This window comes from Trichechus manatus, unplaced genomic scaffold, assembly GCF_000243295.1.
Source record: "Trichechus manatus latirostris isolate Lorelei unplaced genomic scaffold, TriManLat1.0 scaffold00027, whole genome shotgun sequence".
In the NCBI taxonomy this organism is placed as follows: domain Eukaryota; kingdom Metazoa; phylum Chordata; class Mammalia; order Sirenia; family Trichechidae; genus Trichechus; species Trichechus manatus.
In genome coordinates, this window is record NW_004443963.1 from 13,302,302 (window position 1) to 13,321,139 (window position 18,838).

An 18,838-nucleotide genomic window follows, 5' to 3' on the forward strand; every position below is an offset into this window, starting at 1 on the left:
CCCTGGCTGGCATGGTAAACCAGACCAGCAAACTTCCTGTAAGGACCAGGTAGTAAATATTTTCAGCTTTGCAGGCCATACAGTCTTTGTTGCAACTACTTAACTCTGCTGCTAATGGCACAAAATCAGCTATAGAGCCTGGTGATCTACTTCCCGAAAAATCAGCCATTGAAAACCCTATGGAGTACACTTTTACTCTGACACACATAGGTCACCACAAACTGGAGTCAAGTCATCAACAGCTAGAGGGCAGGTTGGGGGAAATGAGGAATGACTGCTAATGGGTATTGGATTTCTTTTTGGGGTGGTGAAAATGTTCTAAAATTGATTGTGATGGTTGCACAATTCTGAAAATATATTAAAAACCATTGTAAAAAAAAAAATCAGCTGTAGACAATATGTAAACAAATGGGCATGGCTGTATTCCAATAAAACTTTATTTATGGATACGGAAGTTTGAATTTCATGTAATTTTCAGATGTCATGAAACATTATTGTTCATTTGATTCTTTTTCTAACATTTAAAACTATAAAGAGCATTCTTACCTTGTAGACCATAGAGAAACAGGCAGCAGACTGAATCTGGCATGTTCATATGCTGACGTGTTCATGTGATCATAGCGTGCTGACCTCCATAGCTAGTCAGAGGAGGAGGATGGTGGACAGTACTCCTCAAAGTGGAGTCTCAGAGCACGCACACCTGGGATGCTTGAGGATGCTCCAACTCTGGGTCCCTGAGCTGGACTCCCTACCACTTATAGCAGTGTGCCCTGGGGAGCCCTCATGTCTTGATGCTTCAGTTTCCTAATCTGTAACTTTTGGACTTGAGCTCAAGTCTTTCTTAGGATGACAGGGGATAATGTCCAGAAAGGGCTTTGTGTCTCCAGGCTGCAGAGTAATATACTCTCAGTAAGGCATCAAGAGTGTGCTCTTTCCTGGGGTCTTCAAAGCTTGTGAGCGGCCATCTAAGATGCTCCACTGGTCTCACCCCATCTGGAGCGAGGGAGAATGAAGAAAACCAAAGACATAAGGGAAAGATTAGTCCAAAGTACTAATGGACTACAACTACACAGCCTCCACCTGACTGAGCCCAGCAGAACTAGATGGTGTCCGGCTACCACCACTGACTGCTCTGACAGGGAGCACAATAAAGGGTCCCGGACAGGGGTGGAGAAAAATGTAGAACAAAATTCTAACTAAAAAAAAAAGACCAGACTTACTGGTCTGACAGAGACTGGAGAAACCCTGAGAGTATGGCCCCTGGATACCTTTATAGCTCAGTAATGAAGTCACTTATGAGGTTCACCCTTCAGCCAAAGATTAGACAGGCCCATAAAACAAAACAAGACTAAAGGGGCACACCAGCCCAGGGGCAAGGACGAGAAGGCAGGAGGGAACAGGAAAGCTGATAATGAGGAACCTAAGGTCGAGAAGAGGAGAGTGTTCATATGTTGTGAGGTTGGCAACTAGTGTCACAAAACAATATGTATGTTAATTGTTTAATGAGAAACCAGTTTGCTCTGTAAACCCTCATCTAAATACAGTTAAAAAAAAAAAAAGAGTATGCTCTTGGTAGCTGCTGAGGCTGCTTATGTACAACCAAAAACTCATGGGATTTGGTTTCTTGGTTTGGAGGTTTAGGGTCATGGTTTCATGGGACATCCAGTTAGTTGGCCTAATAACATGTTTAGTGCTTCTGTTCTGCCTCCTAATTCGATGCATAGTGCCTGAAGTCTTAAAAGCTTGCGAGTAACCATCCAAGGTGCAATTGGTCTCTATTCGGCTGGAACAACAGAAGAAGAAGAGTCAAGAATAGGAGTAGGATATGGAATGTGTGACTAATTGCCTTCCTGAACAACTGCGTCTTTTGCCGTGAGACCAGAACTGGATGGTGCCCGGCTACCATTACTGAACATTTTGATCAAAGATTCCATAGAAGAATCCTGATCAGAAGGGGGGAAATGCAAAACAGAATTTCAAATTGTCATGGACTCCAACATCCTGGAGCCATGAAGGTTGGATGAACCCTTGAAACTATTGTCCTGGGATAATCTTTAAACCTTAAACCAAAAATACCCCCCAAGTCTTCTTAAAACCAAACAGTAGTTTACCGTAACTAGTAAAAATGTCTGCCTTGAGCTTTATGCTCTTTTAAGAACTGTCTACACGGGATCAGATTGACAACACCAACTCCAAAGATTAGATAGGAGTTTTAGGGGGCTGTGAATATGTGTTAATAGGGAAGGAACAACTCAGAAAAGGAGGGCGAGAATAGTTGTACAACTCAAAGAATGTAATCAGTGTCACAAAATGGTACATGTAGTAATTGTTGATTGGTGTATGTTTTGCTGTGTATATTCTCAACAACAAAATAAATAAAATTATTTTTTTAAAAAAAAAAGAAGAAGAAGAATGCACTGCTGAGTCAGACTGATAGTCTTTCACCAGGTCCAGTCTTCTCCAGGTTTGTTACCTGGAGCAGGTCACTTAAGCCCTCTGTTGTTCAGTTTCCTTGCCTATAAAATAAAGATAATAGTAGTACCTGTTGCAGAGGTTTATTGTGTTGTGAGGTTGTTGTGAAGCACTTGACCTGGTGCCTGCCGTATAGGAAGTGTCCATAATTGTTAGCTGTTGTGGTTACTCACTGGTATTATCATTATTGCCCAGGCACAGTGTCAGTTAGTGGCAGAGCCAAGGTGCCCACCCAGGTCTGTGACTCCAGCGCAGCCTCTGTGTTGGTCTTTGTGTCACCAGGGAATGCACAGTCACTGGCTGGGTGGCAGCCATATTCACAGACAGGTCAGGTTTCCGGGTGTGGGGTGGAGCCGATTCTCACTGGGGAATTAAGGCCTTTGCCTGACCTTATGGCTGGAACTGGTGAATAGGTTTTATTCTCTCGTTGAGCTCAAAGAAATAAGAGTAAAGTCCTGGGTTTCCGTTTTTCTGGTTTTAGGAGAAAAAAAAAAAAACTTAAGTGTCTTTTAATTAGCTTGGGCCATCACCCTACCCCTTCAAGAAGCAAGTTAACTCTTTGCCTCCTTACCAAGGAGGCGTTGATCTAGGCCAGCATTTTCCAACTTCTGTCCTTCACGTGCCACCTTTGTGACTTCTGTCTGCCCACATGCCACCTGTATTATTATTTTCGCAGTGCTTTCCTTTAATTGGAGCCCTGGTGCCATAATTAAGAGCTTAGCTGCTAACCAGAAGGTCAGCAGTTCAAATCCACCGTCAGCTCCTTGGAAGCCCTGTGGGGCAGTTCTGCTCTATCCTATAGGGTCACTGTGAGTTGGAGTTGACTTGACAGCAGCGGGTTTGGTTTTGGTTTTGGTTTGTTTTTTTTCCTTTAATTGACTCACCTTTTTAAATTTGACCTCACGTAATGTAATTATATCCATAAGATGATGGCTTTGATGAGCTACCTCATTTTTTTCCTAGTCTACATTAAGATAAATATGTAACTGTAAACATGTTTCTAAGTGTGCCCATGAGCCCACCTAACATGATCCCCGCTGACTTGTTGTTGGGTGCTGTCAAGTCAATTCTCAATTCATAGTGACCCCATGTGACAGGTAGAACTGCCCCCCGTAGGGTTTCCTAGGCTGTGATCTTTACAGAAACAGATCACCAGGTCTTTCTCCCACAGAGTCGCTGGGTGGGTTCGAACCACCGGCCTTTTGGTTAGCAGCTGAGCACTTAACCACTGCACCACCAGGGCTCCTTCACACTGACATAAGCAGCCTGAAGTAGGTCAGAGCTTAGACCTTGCATCAGAAGAGCTGGGGTCACGTGCCAGCTCTTCTCCTTCCCGGCCCGTGAGCCTCAGGAGAGTGGCGATACCCGTGCGGGCCTCCATGGACATGACAACTTTTTATGCGTAGAACACTGAAAAGTGCCGTGAAAGCCAGACTGCTGTGCAAGATGCAAGAGAGGGAGCTGGAAGCTCCTGAGAGGGAAGGTGGAGAAGGAAGGAGCCAGGGGAGGAGGAGGAGGAGAAAGGAGCCAGCTAGACCAGGAGAATTTCAGGACAGACAGAGGTGGCAGCTGTTCAGTTTGAATGTGTTTGCACTGATGCAGTATAAGCCCCTTTCTCCATCCTCCACCACCCAGGTTGTCAGTGACATCTTCAACACTTACAAATGAAGGAGCCCTGGTGGCGCAAATGATTTGTACGCGGCTGCTAACTAAAACATTAGTGGTTTGAACCCACCCAGCAGCTCTGCGGGAGAAGGACCTGGCAAATCTGCTTCTGTAATGATTATAGCCAGGAAAATCCTATGGGGCAGTTCTACTCTGTCTCATGGGGTCACTATGAATCGAAATAGACTCAATGGCACCTAATAACAGTAGGCGCCAGCATATTTCTCTGCAATTTAGAGCATTTTGTGCAGGGGGAAAAAAAAAACAAACCACAAATGAGAGAAGAAAAAAAAAACATGTCATACACACCTCGGCCAGTCACTTAAAGTCTCTGCTTTTACAACCTTGTCCCCTCTTGCCCTGTATAGTTTTTAAAAATCCTCCTTCTAACCGAAATTTTTTTCAGTTGCCTGCTATAGTTAGTTACATCACTTTAAAATTGTGGATTGCGGAAGTAATGCCTTCCGTAAGGTATTTTAGGGTTCCTCTTGCGGCCTGTGGTTAAAGAATGACAGGGAGAGGCAGCCAGGGTTTTGAGGAAGGGCGGCTTAGCCATGTAGGAAACTGATGGAACTTTCCATGCTAGGTCTGGGAAGAATTGCTCATTTGGAAAGTAGGCTTCAAGGCAATTTGCTGGCTGGAAAAAATGGCTTTTGCATGTATGTGATTTAAAAATATATTTTATGGTCTGTAGGGCCAACAATAACACCTCTGAGGGTGGTGCTTCATAGTTCAATCATGTATGTTTATGAGACTAATGGGCACACCAGCCCAAAAGCAAAGATGAGAAGGCAGGAAGGGACAGGAAATCTAGATGAATGAAAACAGGGAACCTGGGGTAGAAAGGGGAGAGTGTTGACACGTTGCAGGGTTGGCAACCAATGTCACAAAGCAATTTGTGTAATAACTGTTTAATGAGGAGCTAATTTGCTCTGTAAATTTTCACCTAAATCACAATGAAAAAAATAAAATATTAAATAAAAATGTATTTTATGGGAGTGTTTGAAATTTTCAAACAATGGAGTGCTCAGTTTTGGGTTGATGTTTTTGTAGTGAGTAACATTTGTTCTGGTGTTTACCATGTGCTAGGTAGGCTACAACATGCTTGAAATGCATTTCATCTTCCCATCACCCAGCCCTGGAAGGGAAGTGCGTCTGTTATCCCTATCTGCAGAGGCAGAACTGAGGCACAGAGAGGTTAAGGAATTCTCCCAGGTTTGCACAGCAAATGAGTGCTCAAGTCAGGACTTGAAATGAGATTTGTCTGTGTCCAAATCCCATGCTCCAAACTTTTCCACCTCACTGCTTCCCGTTAGAATCGAAAGGGACCTCCCGCATTTCCTTTTAGTGAAAACATCAGTGTCCTTCCAGAATGGATTTGTACAATAATGGCCATGCTCTTGGGGTTTCTCCAGTCTCTGTCAGGCCAGTAAATCTGGTCTTTTTTTGTGTGTTAGAAATTTGTTCTACATCCTTCTCCAGCTCTGTCCAGGACCCTCTGTTGTGATCCCAGTCAGAGCAGTCAGTGGTGTAGCCGGGCACCATCTAGCTGTATTGGACTCAGTCTGGTGGAGGCCTTGGTAGCTGTGGTCCATTAGTCCTTTGGACTGATCTTTTCCTTGTATCCTGTTCTCTTCATTCTCCCTTGCTGCCGAAGGGGTGAGACCAGTGGAGTATCTTAACTGGCTGCTCACAGGCTTTTAAGACCCCAGACGCTATTCACCAAGGTAGGATGTAGAACAATGTCTTTATAAACTGTGTTATGCCAGTTGAGCTAGATGGACCTACCTCAGTTTTATCACTTGGCATTTTGTACTGAAAATGTCTGTCAAAGTATTACTCTCTTACTACTTTAGACCCTCTTCCAGAGCAAGGATTATATCTTCTTCATCTTTGCCCCTGTAGCACCTGGCACAGGGCTAGACAAACAATAGCTGCTTAGAGAATAATGGTGAGAGAGTAGAGGTGGGTGGAAGGGAGAATAGATGGGTGGGGAGGAAGGCATGTAGAAGGCAATTAGAAGGATGGGTGGACAGGGGAATAGATGGGAGATGGGATGAGAAGGTACTTGGGTGGATGGATCATGGGAAAAGGAAAAGTAAATGAAGGAGTATTACAGCAAATCCCAAACATAATTCATGAATATTTCAGTGTGTCTCTAATACAGAATAAGAGCTCCTATTTAAAAAAACAAACAAGCCATAACCACAATACCATTACACACTTAAAAAATAATTATTACTATACAGATGTGTTTTTTTAAGCATCGAAACAGTAAAGACGAGCAGGATATCTCCACAAAGGTTAACTGATTCATTTGAGTAGTAAAACTGTGAACATTATTTTTTCTTCTTTCTGAACTTTCTATATTTTCTAAAGTATCATTACTTTTAGAATGAGTAGATAACTTTTATAATGGACATGTAGCATTAAATAGGTTTGGTCTACAAAGAAAATTGCTGTACATCAGCCCTGGTTGGGGCACCAGATCAGTAGAAAGAGGTTCTTGAAGAAGGGCCTACAGGAGCCTCAGTGCTTTACACCAGGTGTGCTCCTGTGCCTCGTGAGTGTCATTGTTTTATCATTGTCAGCTAACCCCTATTGTTTCTCTATCCCCTAGTGAGTGAACCCTGCCCTTGACTTAGTCATAGGTCTGCCATAGTTGACATTGTCCTTTAAGACAATGTCTTACTATTTGCAAACCTTAATTCACCGATTCAGAAACACCACAAAGTGTAAAATGAAAAAACATTGACAATTAAACTCTGCCAGGTCATCATTTATAAGAAACAGCCCAATATCAGAGTGGAAAAGGGGAAGGGGTGCTTAGAATCAATGAAATACAGTAAATACTGTCCATTTTTACTAGGAGGAGGGGAAGATGGGAGCAGAAAACAGGTACTGAGCAGTGAATTGGAACAGTCTGAAGCCTCAGTCATTACACAAACATTTAATGAACCTCTACTCTCTGCCCTCCAGAGGGTAGGCCCTGGTGGGGTACCAGAACCAAATCAAACCTGTTGCCATCAAGTCAATTCCAACCCATGGTGACTCCATGTTTGACAGGGTAGGACTGAGCTCTGTAGGGTTTTCTTTCTTTCTTTTTTTAAAATAATATTTTATTGTGTTTTAGGTGAAAATTTACACAGCAAATTTAGTTCCCCCTTAACAATTTTTATACACATTGTTCTGTGCCATTGGTTACAATTTCTGCTTCCATTCTGTTTGTTCTGTTTCCATTGATCTAGCATCCCTTCCCCTCCTTGCCTTCTCATCTTTGCTTTTGGGTAACTGTTGAACTTTTGGTCTCATATAGTTAATTGTTTAAGGAAGCGCATTACTCGTAGGTCATATTGTTTATTTTATAAGCCAGTCTATTATTTGGCTGAAAGGTGACCTGCAGAAATAGCTTCAATTCCAAGTTCAAAGGGTATCTTAGGGCAATAGTCTTGGGAGTTCCTCGAGTCTCTATTGGTCCGGTAGCTCTGGCCTTTTTTAGGAATTTGAGTTTTGCTTTACATTTTTCTCCCATTCTATTCGGGACCTTGTATTGTGGCCCTGGTCAGAACAGTCAGTAGTGATAGCCAGGCACCATCTAGTTCTTATGGTTTCAGGTTTGAAGAGGTTCTGGGTCATGTAGGCTGTTAGTCCCATGGACTAGTTTCTTCTTTGAGCCTTTGATTTCCTTCATTCTCTTTTGCGCCATACGAGTAGAGACCAATAGTTGTAGCTTCAGTGGCTGCTCACAAGCTTTTAAGACCCCAGACGCTACTCACCAAATTCAGATGTAGAACATTATCTTTGTGAACTATGTCATGCCAGTTGACTAAGTTGTCCCCCGAGACTATGTTCCCAAGCCTTTTGATCCAGTAAACCAACCCCGAGAGTTGTTTGGATATGTCGGGAAGCCTCTGTAACTGTGCCCCCTATGTGGTTTGTTATATATGTGGGTGTATGTGGATATATATGCAGCACACACAAATGTGTATATACACATGCCTACAGATACACCTATACCTGCGCATGCATTTACTCTCATATGCTTTCCTATACACATATATGTATTCATATCTACCTACATTACCACATATATATTTTTTAATTTTTTTACTGTTGTTGCAAAATTATCAAAATTGTCCCTTTGTCTTGTGTACTTCTTACTGTCTTTATTTACTTGATCAAGTTGTGCTGACTTCACCCATTTTTGGGATTGCCTTTCCCATCACCAAAAGTAGTAAGTGTCTGCTATCAAGAAAGTGATTTTCCCTCCCTCTCCCTTCCGTTCCTGGTAATCACCGAAGAATTTTGCTTTCTGTGTGTCTGTCTGTTATTGATTATTTATAATAGTGGGACCATATAATAGTTGTCTTTTTTGTAATTGACTTCTTTCTCTCAGCTTAATGCCCTCCAGATTCATCCATGTTACAGGATGTTTCTCAGACTCCTCATTATTCTTTACAGCTGCATAGTTCTATAGGGCTTTCTTGACTGTAATCTTTATAGAAGCAGATCGCCAGGCCTTTCTTCTGTGGTGCTGCTGGGTGGGTTCAAACCACCAACCTCTTGGTTAGCAGCTGAGCATAAACCGTTTGTACCACCCAGGGACCTTCCGGTGAGGTGCAGATTAATAGAAAACAGTTGTGCCCTTCAGGAGCTCCGAGTCCACCCTAGGCAGTTAAAGGTGTCCTTAGGGGGACAGAGGAGAGTGGAGAGCACTTTCAGGGGTTTAGAGTCACATGGGCCTGGCTTTACATCCTGACTCCTCCACTTCCTGCCACTAACCTGTGTGCCCAATTGCTGCCTCACTCACACATACCCTGAGGGGCCTGTGGGCGGTAACAGGAGAGGATGTATGCCAAACATCTCGCACAGCCGATGCTTAATTGATGTTCTAATTGATGTTCAGTGGATGGGGGTCATTTTGTTATTGTTATTCACCATGTCATTGTCACCATATGGTATGAGGAGTGACACAGTCTGTCCAGAAGGAGGTAATGCTGAGGAGCTGACACTGCAGTGTGGCCTTAAAAGACAAGTAGGGCTTAGTCAACTCATTTCCTCTTGTATATCGCCACATCCAAACCTCAACACTTCTTGTACTGTCTCAGCTCCTGGTCCTTTCTGTCATGGCACTTTTGCATTTTGTCATGTCACTTGTGGCCTCCCACTGGACTGTAAACTCCCTGAGGGCAGGACCTTGTTGGTTTTGCTCACCGATGTCTCCCTGGGACCCAGACTATGTTGAGTGTGTTTGAGAGGCATGTAATAGAATGGTTAAGAGTAGATATGTGGGGACAAGTATTGTATGATCTCACTCATGTGAAATATCTAGGTGAGACAAATGTATAGAGACCAAAGTTCACTAGTAGTTACCAGGGGCGGGAGGGAGGGGGGAAAAGGGGAGTCATTGTTGAGGAAGCGTTGAGTTTCTCCATAGGGTCATGTAAAATTTGGCAGTGATTAGTGATGGTTGCACAATGTAATTAATGTAATTGATGTCACTAAATTGTACACGTGAAAAATGTTAAATTGGCAAATGTTGGGTTATATATATATTTTTAAAACAATTAAAAAAAAAAAAGTAGGGGCATGGGGGCAAGACCTCTTTGGGTTCGAGTCTCTTCTCTGCAGCTTACAGGCTATGTGACTGTGGATAAGTCGCTGACCACTGTTTGCCTCTCAGTTTATTCAGCATCTCTCTTACAGGTTGTGGTGAGGGGTAACTGAGTTGGCATGAAGTGCTTAACCCTCATTAATTGCCAAGTAAGTGTGTGTGGTGGCGGCAGTGGTGCTGGATCTTTCTTGTCGTTATTTGTAGAATGGATGTCTGATTGAATGGAAGAAAGGCATTCCAGGCAGAAGCCACAGGCCTCAGAGAACAAGACATGTAAAGGCCCGGGGTGGGGACAGTGGGGGCAGAGCTGATTGTGGCTGAGGTCAGTCACAAATGTCCTTCTCTGCACCCAAGCATTCAGGTTTTTAACCCTCAAACAACAGGGAGTCGACAATTTTTAGGTAGAGAAGAATATTGACTAGATTTATGTTTGAAGAGAAGCAGCCAAGGGTGGAAGTGATGGTCCTGGCCTGGGGGAGGTGACAGGGCCCGAACCAGGGCCGTCTCAGTGATGACAGAGTCGGGGGCAACTTTGAGATATGTTCAGCAGCTGGAATCCACAGGACTTGGCGACTGTTTGAATGTATGGGGAGAAGACTCTAGACTGCTTCCTAGAAGGCTGACTGGGGACGTAGGTGGTCAGTGTCGCTCGCAGCCGTGATGCCGACCATGGTTCCACTGAGCATCCTCAGAAGTGGCCTCTTCCAAATCAGCCGGAAAATGGAGTTTGGGAATGGGACAGCTAGGGAGCAGAGCTTCCCCTGTGGCGAGAGGACAGGCTGTCATGCCAGGGATTCTGGGTCACACCTGGGGATGAGTGGACCAGGACCAAGGGCCCAGCTGCCTGGAGCGTGGGTAGGCCTGGTGTGTCTTTGGGGGCCACTCTTTCCTTCTCTTGGTCCAAGTTACAGTCATGGTTCCTGACAGTTACTCAGCGTCTACCTTCTACCTGTCTCTGAAAAGTAACAGCACCCTGTGAGGCAGGCAGTCTTAGCTCAGTTTTGCAGATGAGAAAGCCAAGACTTGGAGGAGTGGATCCTTGCCCGAGCTGCCTGAGTTAGAGGTGAGGCCAGGCCCATTCAACTTCACAGCCCAACCCTGATTCTCTGAGGGACAGGTGGGTCTTGCCATCATGCCAGGCAGACTGTCTGAGCCTTCTGGGGAGGCGGTATCTGCCCCAGGCCCAACATGGAGAGGACAAACAACTAAACAGGCAGATGCCCAATGATCTAAAACCACAGGCCTGTTGGCCCCAGACAGCACTTCCACAGCCCACTGACAGCAGAGGTTTGCAGGGCCTGATCAGTTGAGCTGGGGAACCAGAGCAAGCTGCTCCCCAGGATCCTTTGGAAGTTTCCCGACAACTGCTCAGAAGTGGGAAGGTGGTTATCAGTCCCTTGGTAACTGGTAACTGTTGTCAGCATTTTTATTTCTTAAATACACTCAGCTTCTTAAAATAGCCAGCTGAGTTACTTTTTGTGGTTAAAAATAAAAACAAAACAAATATCCCCAGATCCCTGTGGGTTTAAATTTCTTCCTTTAACGGAGCACGCCTACTCCATGGAAATCTTTCTTAAGGAAGTCCTAGAACTCTCCCCTTCCTGCCATTTATGCCAGACCTGAAGGAGGTTGCAGGGGATGGTCAGAGGGTGTGGGGCCAATCCTGGCCTGGGCAGACGGCCTCGAAAGTTTCCCCACACCTTTCTTCTACTTGAATTGCTCAGATAGGCCTTGTGTCTCTCCTGCCTCTTCCTCTTCTTCCTCTCCCTATTCCTGTTTAGGCTGCTTCTCTCCCCCTTCCCAAAATTTTTTTTAAAAAACCCTTCTGTCCTCTTAATGGCTCTGCCAACTGCACTGGAAGCTAAAGAACTTGCCAGCCCTGCTCAGGTCTGCGTCAGACTTGGGCTCCAGGGGTCCTTCTGCACGCACCCTGAGTCCCTGGTATGGAGTTCTCTCTTACCCGTAAATATCCCAGCTGTCCCGCTAACCGCCTGCTTGCCCTTCCCAACTACCATAAGCCCTCTAAAACCTTGACGTTCTCCCCCAGAAGAAGAGAAGAGCCCATCATTTTCAGGGGTCACAGGGGCATCCGATTGGAGAACTGCTGGTGGAGCTAGGGACCCTGGGGTCTGGGAGGAGAGGGCAGATTGCCCGGTGGTCTAGAAGAACACTTCCCAGGAAGCAGAGCTCTGGACCACTGATGAAGGATGGAGGCAGGGGGGCAGCATTAGGGACCTGGGCTATGGCGACAGTGGCCGTTCCTCCCCTCCCCAGCTATGCGGCCTTTTCAAGGTACTGATCTCCCTAAGCCTCAGTTTCCTCATTAGTTCAATGACGGCAATAATGTCCCCCTTTCAGACTTGCAAGGATTAAATCTCATTCTGTATATGAGCAGATAGTGGTACTTGGTGTTCTGTGGTATATAGTGGGCACTTGGAAGTTAAAATATTGTTATTGTAGAAGGGCGTGTAGGCCAGGCTGAGGGTTTAGAGTCACCCCTAGGGAGCCTTTGAAGGCTTGGGATACAGGTGGGACCCAGTCATTTTCATATTTCAGAGAGTTCATTCTGGGACAGAACAGAGAATAGATTGGGAGGAGCAAGGCAGGAGGCAGGGAGGAAGCTGAGGCTATGATCTGGGAGGGAGGAGATGGGGGCTTGGGCAAGGGCCATGGCAGAGGGGATGGCAAGAAGGGAGCAGACAGATGGAGAGAGACTCGGAAGCTAGAATTGACAAGACTTTGTGACCAGTTAGATGGGGGTTGGGTATCCAGGATCACTCTAAGCCTTCTGGCCCATGTAGCTGGGGATCCCTGCAAGGGAGCCTCTGAAGGAGGAACAGGTCCTGCTTGTCTGATTAGCCACAGCCCCCAAAGTCCCCCAAAGTAGGGCCTGGCCACCTGGGCTCAGAGAGCACTTTGCAAGCTCTCTCTGGTTCTTCACATGTGGCTCTGTCTGTATGTGAGTCCTCAGGGGTGGGAAATGGAGCACAGAGAGGGAGCTTAGCAAATGTTTGTGGCATGAACCCTTTCTGAGTAGGCGCTTCCTATCTCCTTTCTCCCTGGGTCCTTCCCAGCCATAGTCTAGGGAGTAAAGCAGTCCATCCCTTGCCTGAGCTGCCTGGCATGTGTCCTGGGGCACCCTGGCATCCATCTGGCTGCAGGACCCAAGGTGGGACCCAGGGTAGAACTGAGGTCAGGCCCATTTCAAAACAGGTCACAGAAGCCGCAGTTTAAGGGAGCTGACGTGCTGGCCCAGCCCAGGCATTGCCTTGCAGGATGGCCGCCTATCTGGCTGGGAAAGGGCCCTGCCAAGGCACACGGAGACAGCTCTTCTGTCCTCTGCCCTGGAGGGGTGGGAACTTTGGGGTCAACAGACCTGGGTTCGGAGTGGCCTCAGCCTCCTTTGAGCACCATTGGGCAGGTACCATGTCCACCTTGTCCACCATTGTATCCCCAGTGCCTGGAACAGGTCTGGCATATAAACAGCTGTGCAACAAGTGAGAAGTCACCTACCCTCTCTGAGCCTCAGCTATCCCTTCTTTGCATTGGTGAGGTGAGAAGCTCCCTTGCAGGAAGGTTGTGATGATGACATGGAATAGCGAGTGCTGCATTCCTGGTCCACTGAGGGCTCTTGGTCAATGATAGATGGCTGGCAGCCCTGTGTCCACATATCCAGGGACCGGTCAGCAGGCACAGCTGAGGCAGGCAGGATGGCTGCAGAGGCTGGGAAGGTGCGTGAGTGCTCCGCAACAGAGCCAGGGCCTGGAAGCCAGGGGAACCCAGAGCACTGCCAGCCATGATGGTTGGAGAGCTTGGTCAGTGCCTTGGAGAGGGGGAGAGACTGCTTCTGGACACTGGGGTTGGCTCCTCTTCAACAGAGGACAAGTCCTGTCTTATCACGAAGCCCTAGATATCATAAGGACATGGGCATGTGCCTTCCTTACCAGCGGGGGCCGGTGAGGGGGGTGGTGAGGGAGCATGGTGGAGTGTTGCCTGAAAAGAAGTAGGAGACAAAATCTTCTGTGCACATTGTGATCCAACTTACCTTAAACGTGGGTCTCCATGAGGATGGGATCCAGAAGGATGCAGAGGAAAATGAAAACGGTAGTGTGTTTTAGTGGAGAGGTGGTGCTTCACTTTTTTAAGGATTTTTATGAATGTCCTAGCATCGTCTGTTGCTGCATTCCTCATTCACCCAGCACTGATTGATGCCTCTCACCACATAGCACACAAAAGGCCACCAGCCCAGAGCGTGCCACTGAGCAGATCTTCAGTGAATGGTCATTGGCCCTGGCCTTGACAGACCTTGAAATCTTGTAGCTGACTCCTGGTCTGGGAATCTTACCCTAAGAATCACCACCACGTGAAAATGTGGTGGAAATAGGTAGATGTGGTGGTTACACAACATTGTGAATGTGCTAAATGCCACTGAATTGGACTCTTTGAATTGGTTAATTTTATGTGAATTTCACCTCAATTGGGGAAAGAAAAAGGAATCAGCATCATTTACTGAGCACCTGTTTTATGTCAGGTACTGTGTTCGATGCCTTGTTTGAATTACCAGCAGTTCTACAAAGTGGGCCCGTATTACCCCAGTTTGTAGACGGAAGCTGTAACTCAAGAAGAGGAAGGGGAAGTCCAGGTCACTTGTTGGTAATGGAGTCCAGAGTTAAATGGCACCATATCCTTTGCTTCATGGGTGAAGAATGTCTCTGGGAGATTATAGAGGAAACTGGTTACAGTGGGTGCCTCTAGAAGTGGGGTCTGAGGGAGAGGGGAAGAAGATGGATTTACTTTCCATTATATACTGATTTGGAACTTTTTACATTTTGAATCATACGAATGGTTACCAATCCAAAGATAATATAAAGCAAAGACGGAACATTCTGTTTACAAAAATAAAACAAAACACTGTCTCTATAGTGTCGTGTCAGAAACAAGCACGTTGAGACCAAGTCCACCAGATCCCCATCCCTGCTTATCCACTTGGTCTACTCTGAACCCTGGTTCCTCACCTGTCAAACGATGGTGGTTCTCCCCGCGTTGTACCTGGCTCATCTTCCATTGTCTTCCCTCCTCTCCCATCTCTTCCCACCTCGCACCCCACAACACCTGCCCCGCTGTTTGAGTTTGTCCATCTGGGACCTCCACGCACCTGTGTGACTTCTGCTTTCATTTTCTCAGAGAAAGCTACCGATGGCTCCCTGCAGAGCGAGGACTGGGCCCTCAACATGGAGATCTGTGACATCATTAACGAGACGGAGGAAGGGTAAGGGCACGCTCGCAGAGAGGTGGGGGCACAGGTGGGATGGGCAGCGGTGCAGCACAGCCAGCCTGGACACCACACCCTGCGTTCTGCCAGAGGGCCTCCCCCAGCCTCCTGTGGCCATACAGTCAGACTTGCGGCTGGGTCCTGGAAGGTGCAGCAGAGGTCATGGTCCCAAGTCTGACTGTGCAGCCTGACAGCTTTGTAAAGACAATTCCTCAGCCCCACCGCAGGCTGAATCTCTCAGGGTGGGGACAGGAATGAGGCATTTTAAACATTGAGAATCATGGTCAAGTCCAACCCTCAACGGATGGACGAGAAACCCAGAGATGTAAAGTTCAAAGTTACACCAGGTGTGCAGCTTGCCAGGTGGACCCTGGTGCAGCTACCCTACATAGCTTCTCTGAGCAGCAGCCCAGCTGAGTGGGTCTGAACACCCAGCCTTGTGCATGGCATCTTCTTAGCATAAGGAGGACCTGGCTTAGGTGCCATTCTGCACTGCCTGGGCTGGAGTATGCATGAGGAACTCCCAGCTGTTCTCTGTGAGCAAGAACAGACTCTCATTTCCTTCAGATTGGAAACCAGCGGGGAGAGGGGTCACTGGGAGGGCAGTGAAAGTGAAGCGGAACTGAGTCACTAGTAAGAGTGAGCGTTTGCTGGGCATTTCCGGAATACAGGTCACCGTGGTTTCCTGCCTCAGCACAGAGAAGCCCGGCTCAGGCGAGTGATGTGGGGCATGAGTCTGGGGCCTGGCTCCTGACCTCTGACTAGCCAGCTGTGTGACCTCGGGCAAGTCACTCTTCCTCTCTAGGTCTTTGTCCTCAAAGACAAAGCTCTGTTAGATCCTTTCAGCAATAAGACCAAGCCCCTAAGGGAAACAGAAAGGGGCTGTCCCAGGAAAAACCCAGGGAAGGCTGGAAAAGGCTGTGGTGACTGCATCGTGGGGCCAGGTGAGGCTTCTGTTCTGATAAATCCGAATCAACAGTTGAACAGGATCTCATTTCTGTCTTCATATTTTTCACTGGGATAATCCTATTGTCCTGAAGGTGTTCCTCTCAGCCACACAGTGCTTTGCACGTAGAGGGGCAGGCTGGAAGCAGACAGAAGGCGGGGAATGCTCACCTCACAGCCTGGAGGCAGGCCGAGGGTGTCTGAGTAACACAGTGTCCAGGTCCAATTAAGAGAACACAGCGGCTGCTAGGCAACCTCCAGTCTCTTCCTCAGCCAGGCTCCGTGGGCTTGCCCAGGAATGGGGGAAGGGACACTCACACCTCCTTCTGGAGTCAGGAGAGTGGTAGGCAGGCGGTGGGGCCACCAAGAGACAGGAGGCAGAAAACCTCATCGAGCCTCTGGAAAGGCCTGGGAGCTTCATGAACGCAGTTGCTGGAAGTCACTGCTGTATGCTTGGAGACAGCAGGGCCCCATCTCCCTTATAAACATGGGAAGATCCAGGGCTCAGGGTCATTGAGATTTATTGCTATTTATTTGAGCACTTGCTGTGTTCCAGGCCAGGCCGTGAGCAAAAGCAGATATGACCCTTGATTTCATTGAGCTTGTCATCTAAATTTTAAAGTCTCTCTACTTGTCGTTCTCTCCCACTGGGTTGTGGCCCTACACCGTCTGCTCTTAGCACGGTAGTGACACCAAGTAGGCATGCAGAAATGGCACACAAGCCAGAACTTGTGGTTCCCAATGCGGGACCTTTTTCTCTAGGCCACCCTATAAGAAGTGGAAACAAGTCCCTTTAGAGAGCTGCAGCGGCCCACAGGTCAGTGGCCGTGTCTGCAGCAGAAACCAGCGTCACTGCAGAAGGAGCCGGGGAAGGGCAAGGAGCTGCCCCGGGGCATCTGATAGAAGCTGCTCCCACCCTTCTGGGATGGTCCTACCCTTGTAGTCTTAGTCCCTGGCCTGCCTCACAGCCCTGACAGGCCTCCACTGCTCTGCCTCCATGCAGGGTTGGTTCCCAGGAAGCCCTTCCTTCTGCCATCACTCCTGTCGGATGACCTGGGTCAGGGTTCCTGACTCTCCTGACTTAGCTCTTGAGGGGTCAGCACCGACTGACAGGCAGACAGATACCTGGCCGGAAATGTTAGCCATGCCTCTGCAGCGCTGGGCCCTTGGAGGGGACGGATTAGAAAAGGGCACAGTCCCTGCCCACTAGGAGGCTGCTTCTTCACCCAGAGTGGGCTACCGGGTCAGGGTCACATGGCAGTTCACCCATGGGAGACTGAGGACCTGGGGAGACGTCGTGGAGGAGGTGGATTTCAGCTGGCCCTTAACTAGATGGGGACCTTTGATCAGCAGGGAGTGAGAAGAATCACCTGAGCAAAGGCTTTTAGGGAAGAGTGTTCATGCAACATTGATTACACCACAACAGGGCTAGGAGGGGAGGGTGGCAGTGGAGTATGGGTAGGACAGGGCGGGCCTGCTGTCACCAAGGCTTTCCTTGGCTCCCCACTGTACTTCCTGTGCCTCCACCCTCCCTCCCAGAGCCTTAGATCTCTTCAGCTCCTCCCTTCACCTCTCCCCACACTAACTGGGGCCTCCTTTTAGTTCCTTCTTAGTTCTTTTTAGTTCTTTTAGCTCCCCCCTCCACATATACCCGCACCTTTGGTGTGCATCTACCTGAACTGCAGTGCAGCACTGTAGGTGCTCACTCATCTATGCTAAGAAATTTGGCCAACCAACTGGAAGAGATCCATTCCAAAGAAAGGCTATCAAGCAGAATGCTGTAATTATCGAACAATATCATTGATATCACACACAAGTGAAATTTTGCTGAAGATCATTCAAAAGCGGCTGCAGCAGTGCATCAACAGGGAGCTGCCAGAAATTCAAGCTGGATTCAGAAGAGGGCGTAGAATGAGGGATGTGATTGCTGATGTCAGATGGATCCTGGCTGAAAGCAGAGAATACCAAAAAGATGTTTACCTGTGTTTTATTTACTATGCAAAGGCATTTGACTGTGGGTCATAACAAATTATGGATAACACTGCAAAGAATGGGAATTCCAGAACACTTAATTGTGTTCATGAGGAACCTGTACATAGATCAAGAGGCAGTCGTTCAAACAGAACAAGGGGATACTGCATTGTATAAAGTCAGGAAAGGTGTGCATCACGGTCGTATCTTTTCACCCTACTTATTCAATCTGTATGCTGAGAAAAAAATCCAAGAAGCTGGACTATATGAAGAAGAACGGGGCATCAGGATTGGAGGAAGACTCATTAACAGTCTGCGTTATGCAGATGACACAACCTTACGTCCTGAAAGTGAAGAGGACTTGAAGCACTTACTGATGAAGATCAAAGACTACAGCCTTCAGTATGGACTACACCTCAACATAAAGAAAACAAAAATCCTCCCAACTGGACCAATAAACAACATCATGATAAATGGAGAAAATATTAAAGTTGTCAAGGATTTCATTTTACTTGATCCACAGTCAACACCCATGGAAGCAGCAGTCAAGAAATCAAACGAGTTCTGCACTGGGCAAGTCTGCTGTAAAAGACCTCATTGGAGTGTTAAAAAGCAAAGATGTCAGTATAAGGACTAAGGAGCGCCTGACCCAAGCCATGGTATTTTTAATCACCTCATATGCATGCGAAAGCTGGATATTTAATAAAGAAGACTGAAGAAGAATTGACGCCTTCGAATTATGGTGTTGGCAAAGAATGTTGAGTATACCATGAACTGCCAGAACAACGAACAGATCTGTCTTGGAAGAAGTACAGCCAGAATGCTCCTCAGAAGCGAGGATGGTGAGACTTCGTCTTATATACTTTGGACATGTTATCAGGAGGGATAAGTCCCTGGAG

The 18,838-nt window shown here is 47.0% G+C and overlaps 1 protein-coding gene across 1 annotated transcript in view; it reads left to right on the top strand.

The window, feature by feature from the left end:
• TOM1 (target of myb1 membrane trafficking protein) overlaps positions 1–18,838 on the top strand; it is a 48,148-nt gene that overhangs the window by 5,090 nt on the left and 24,220 nt on the right. Inside the window, exon 2 of the mRNA XM_004373807.2 lies at positions 14,936–15,020. Coding sequence (XP_004373864.1) covers positions 14,936–15,020 — 85 coding nt within the window. The remainder of the gene's footprint in view (positions 1–14,935; positions 15,021–18,838) is intronic.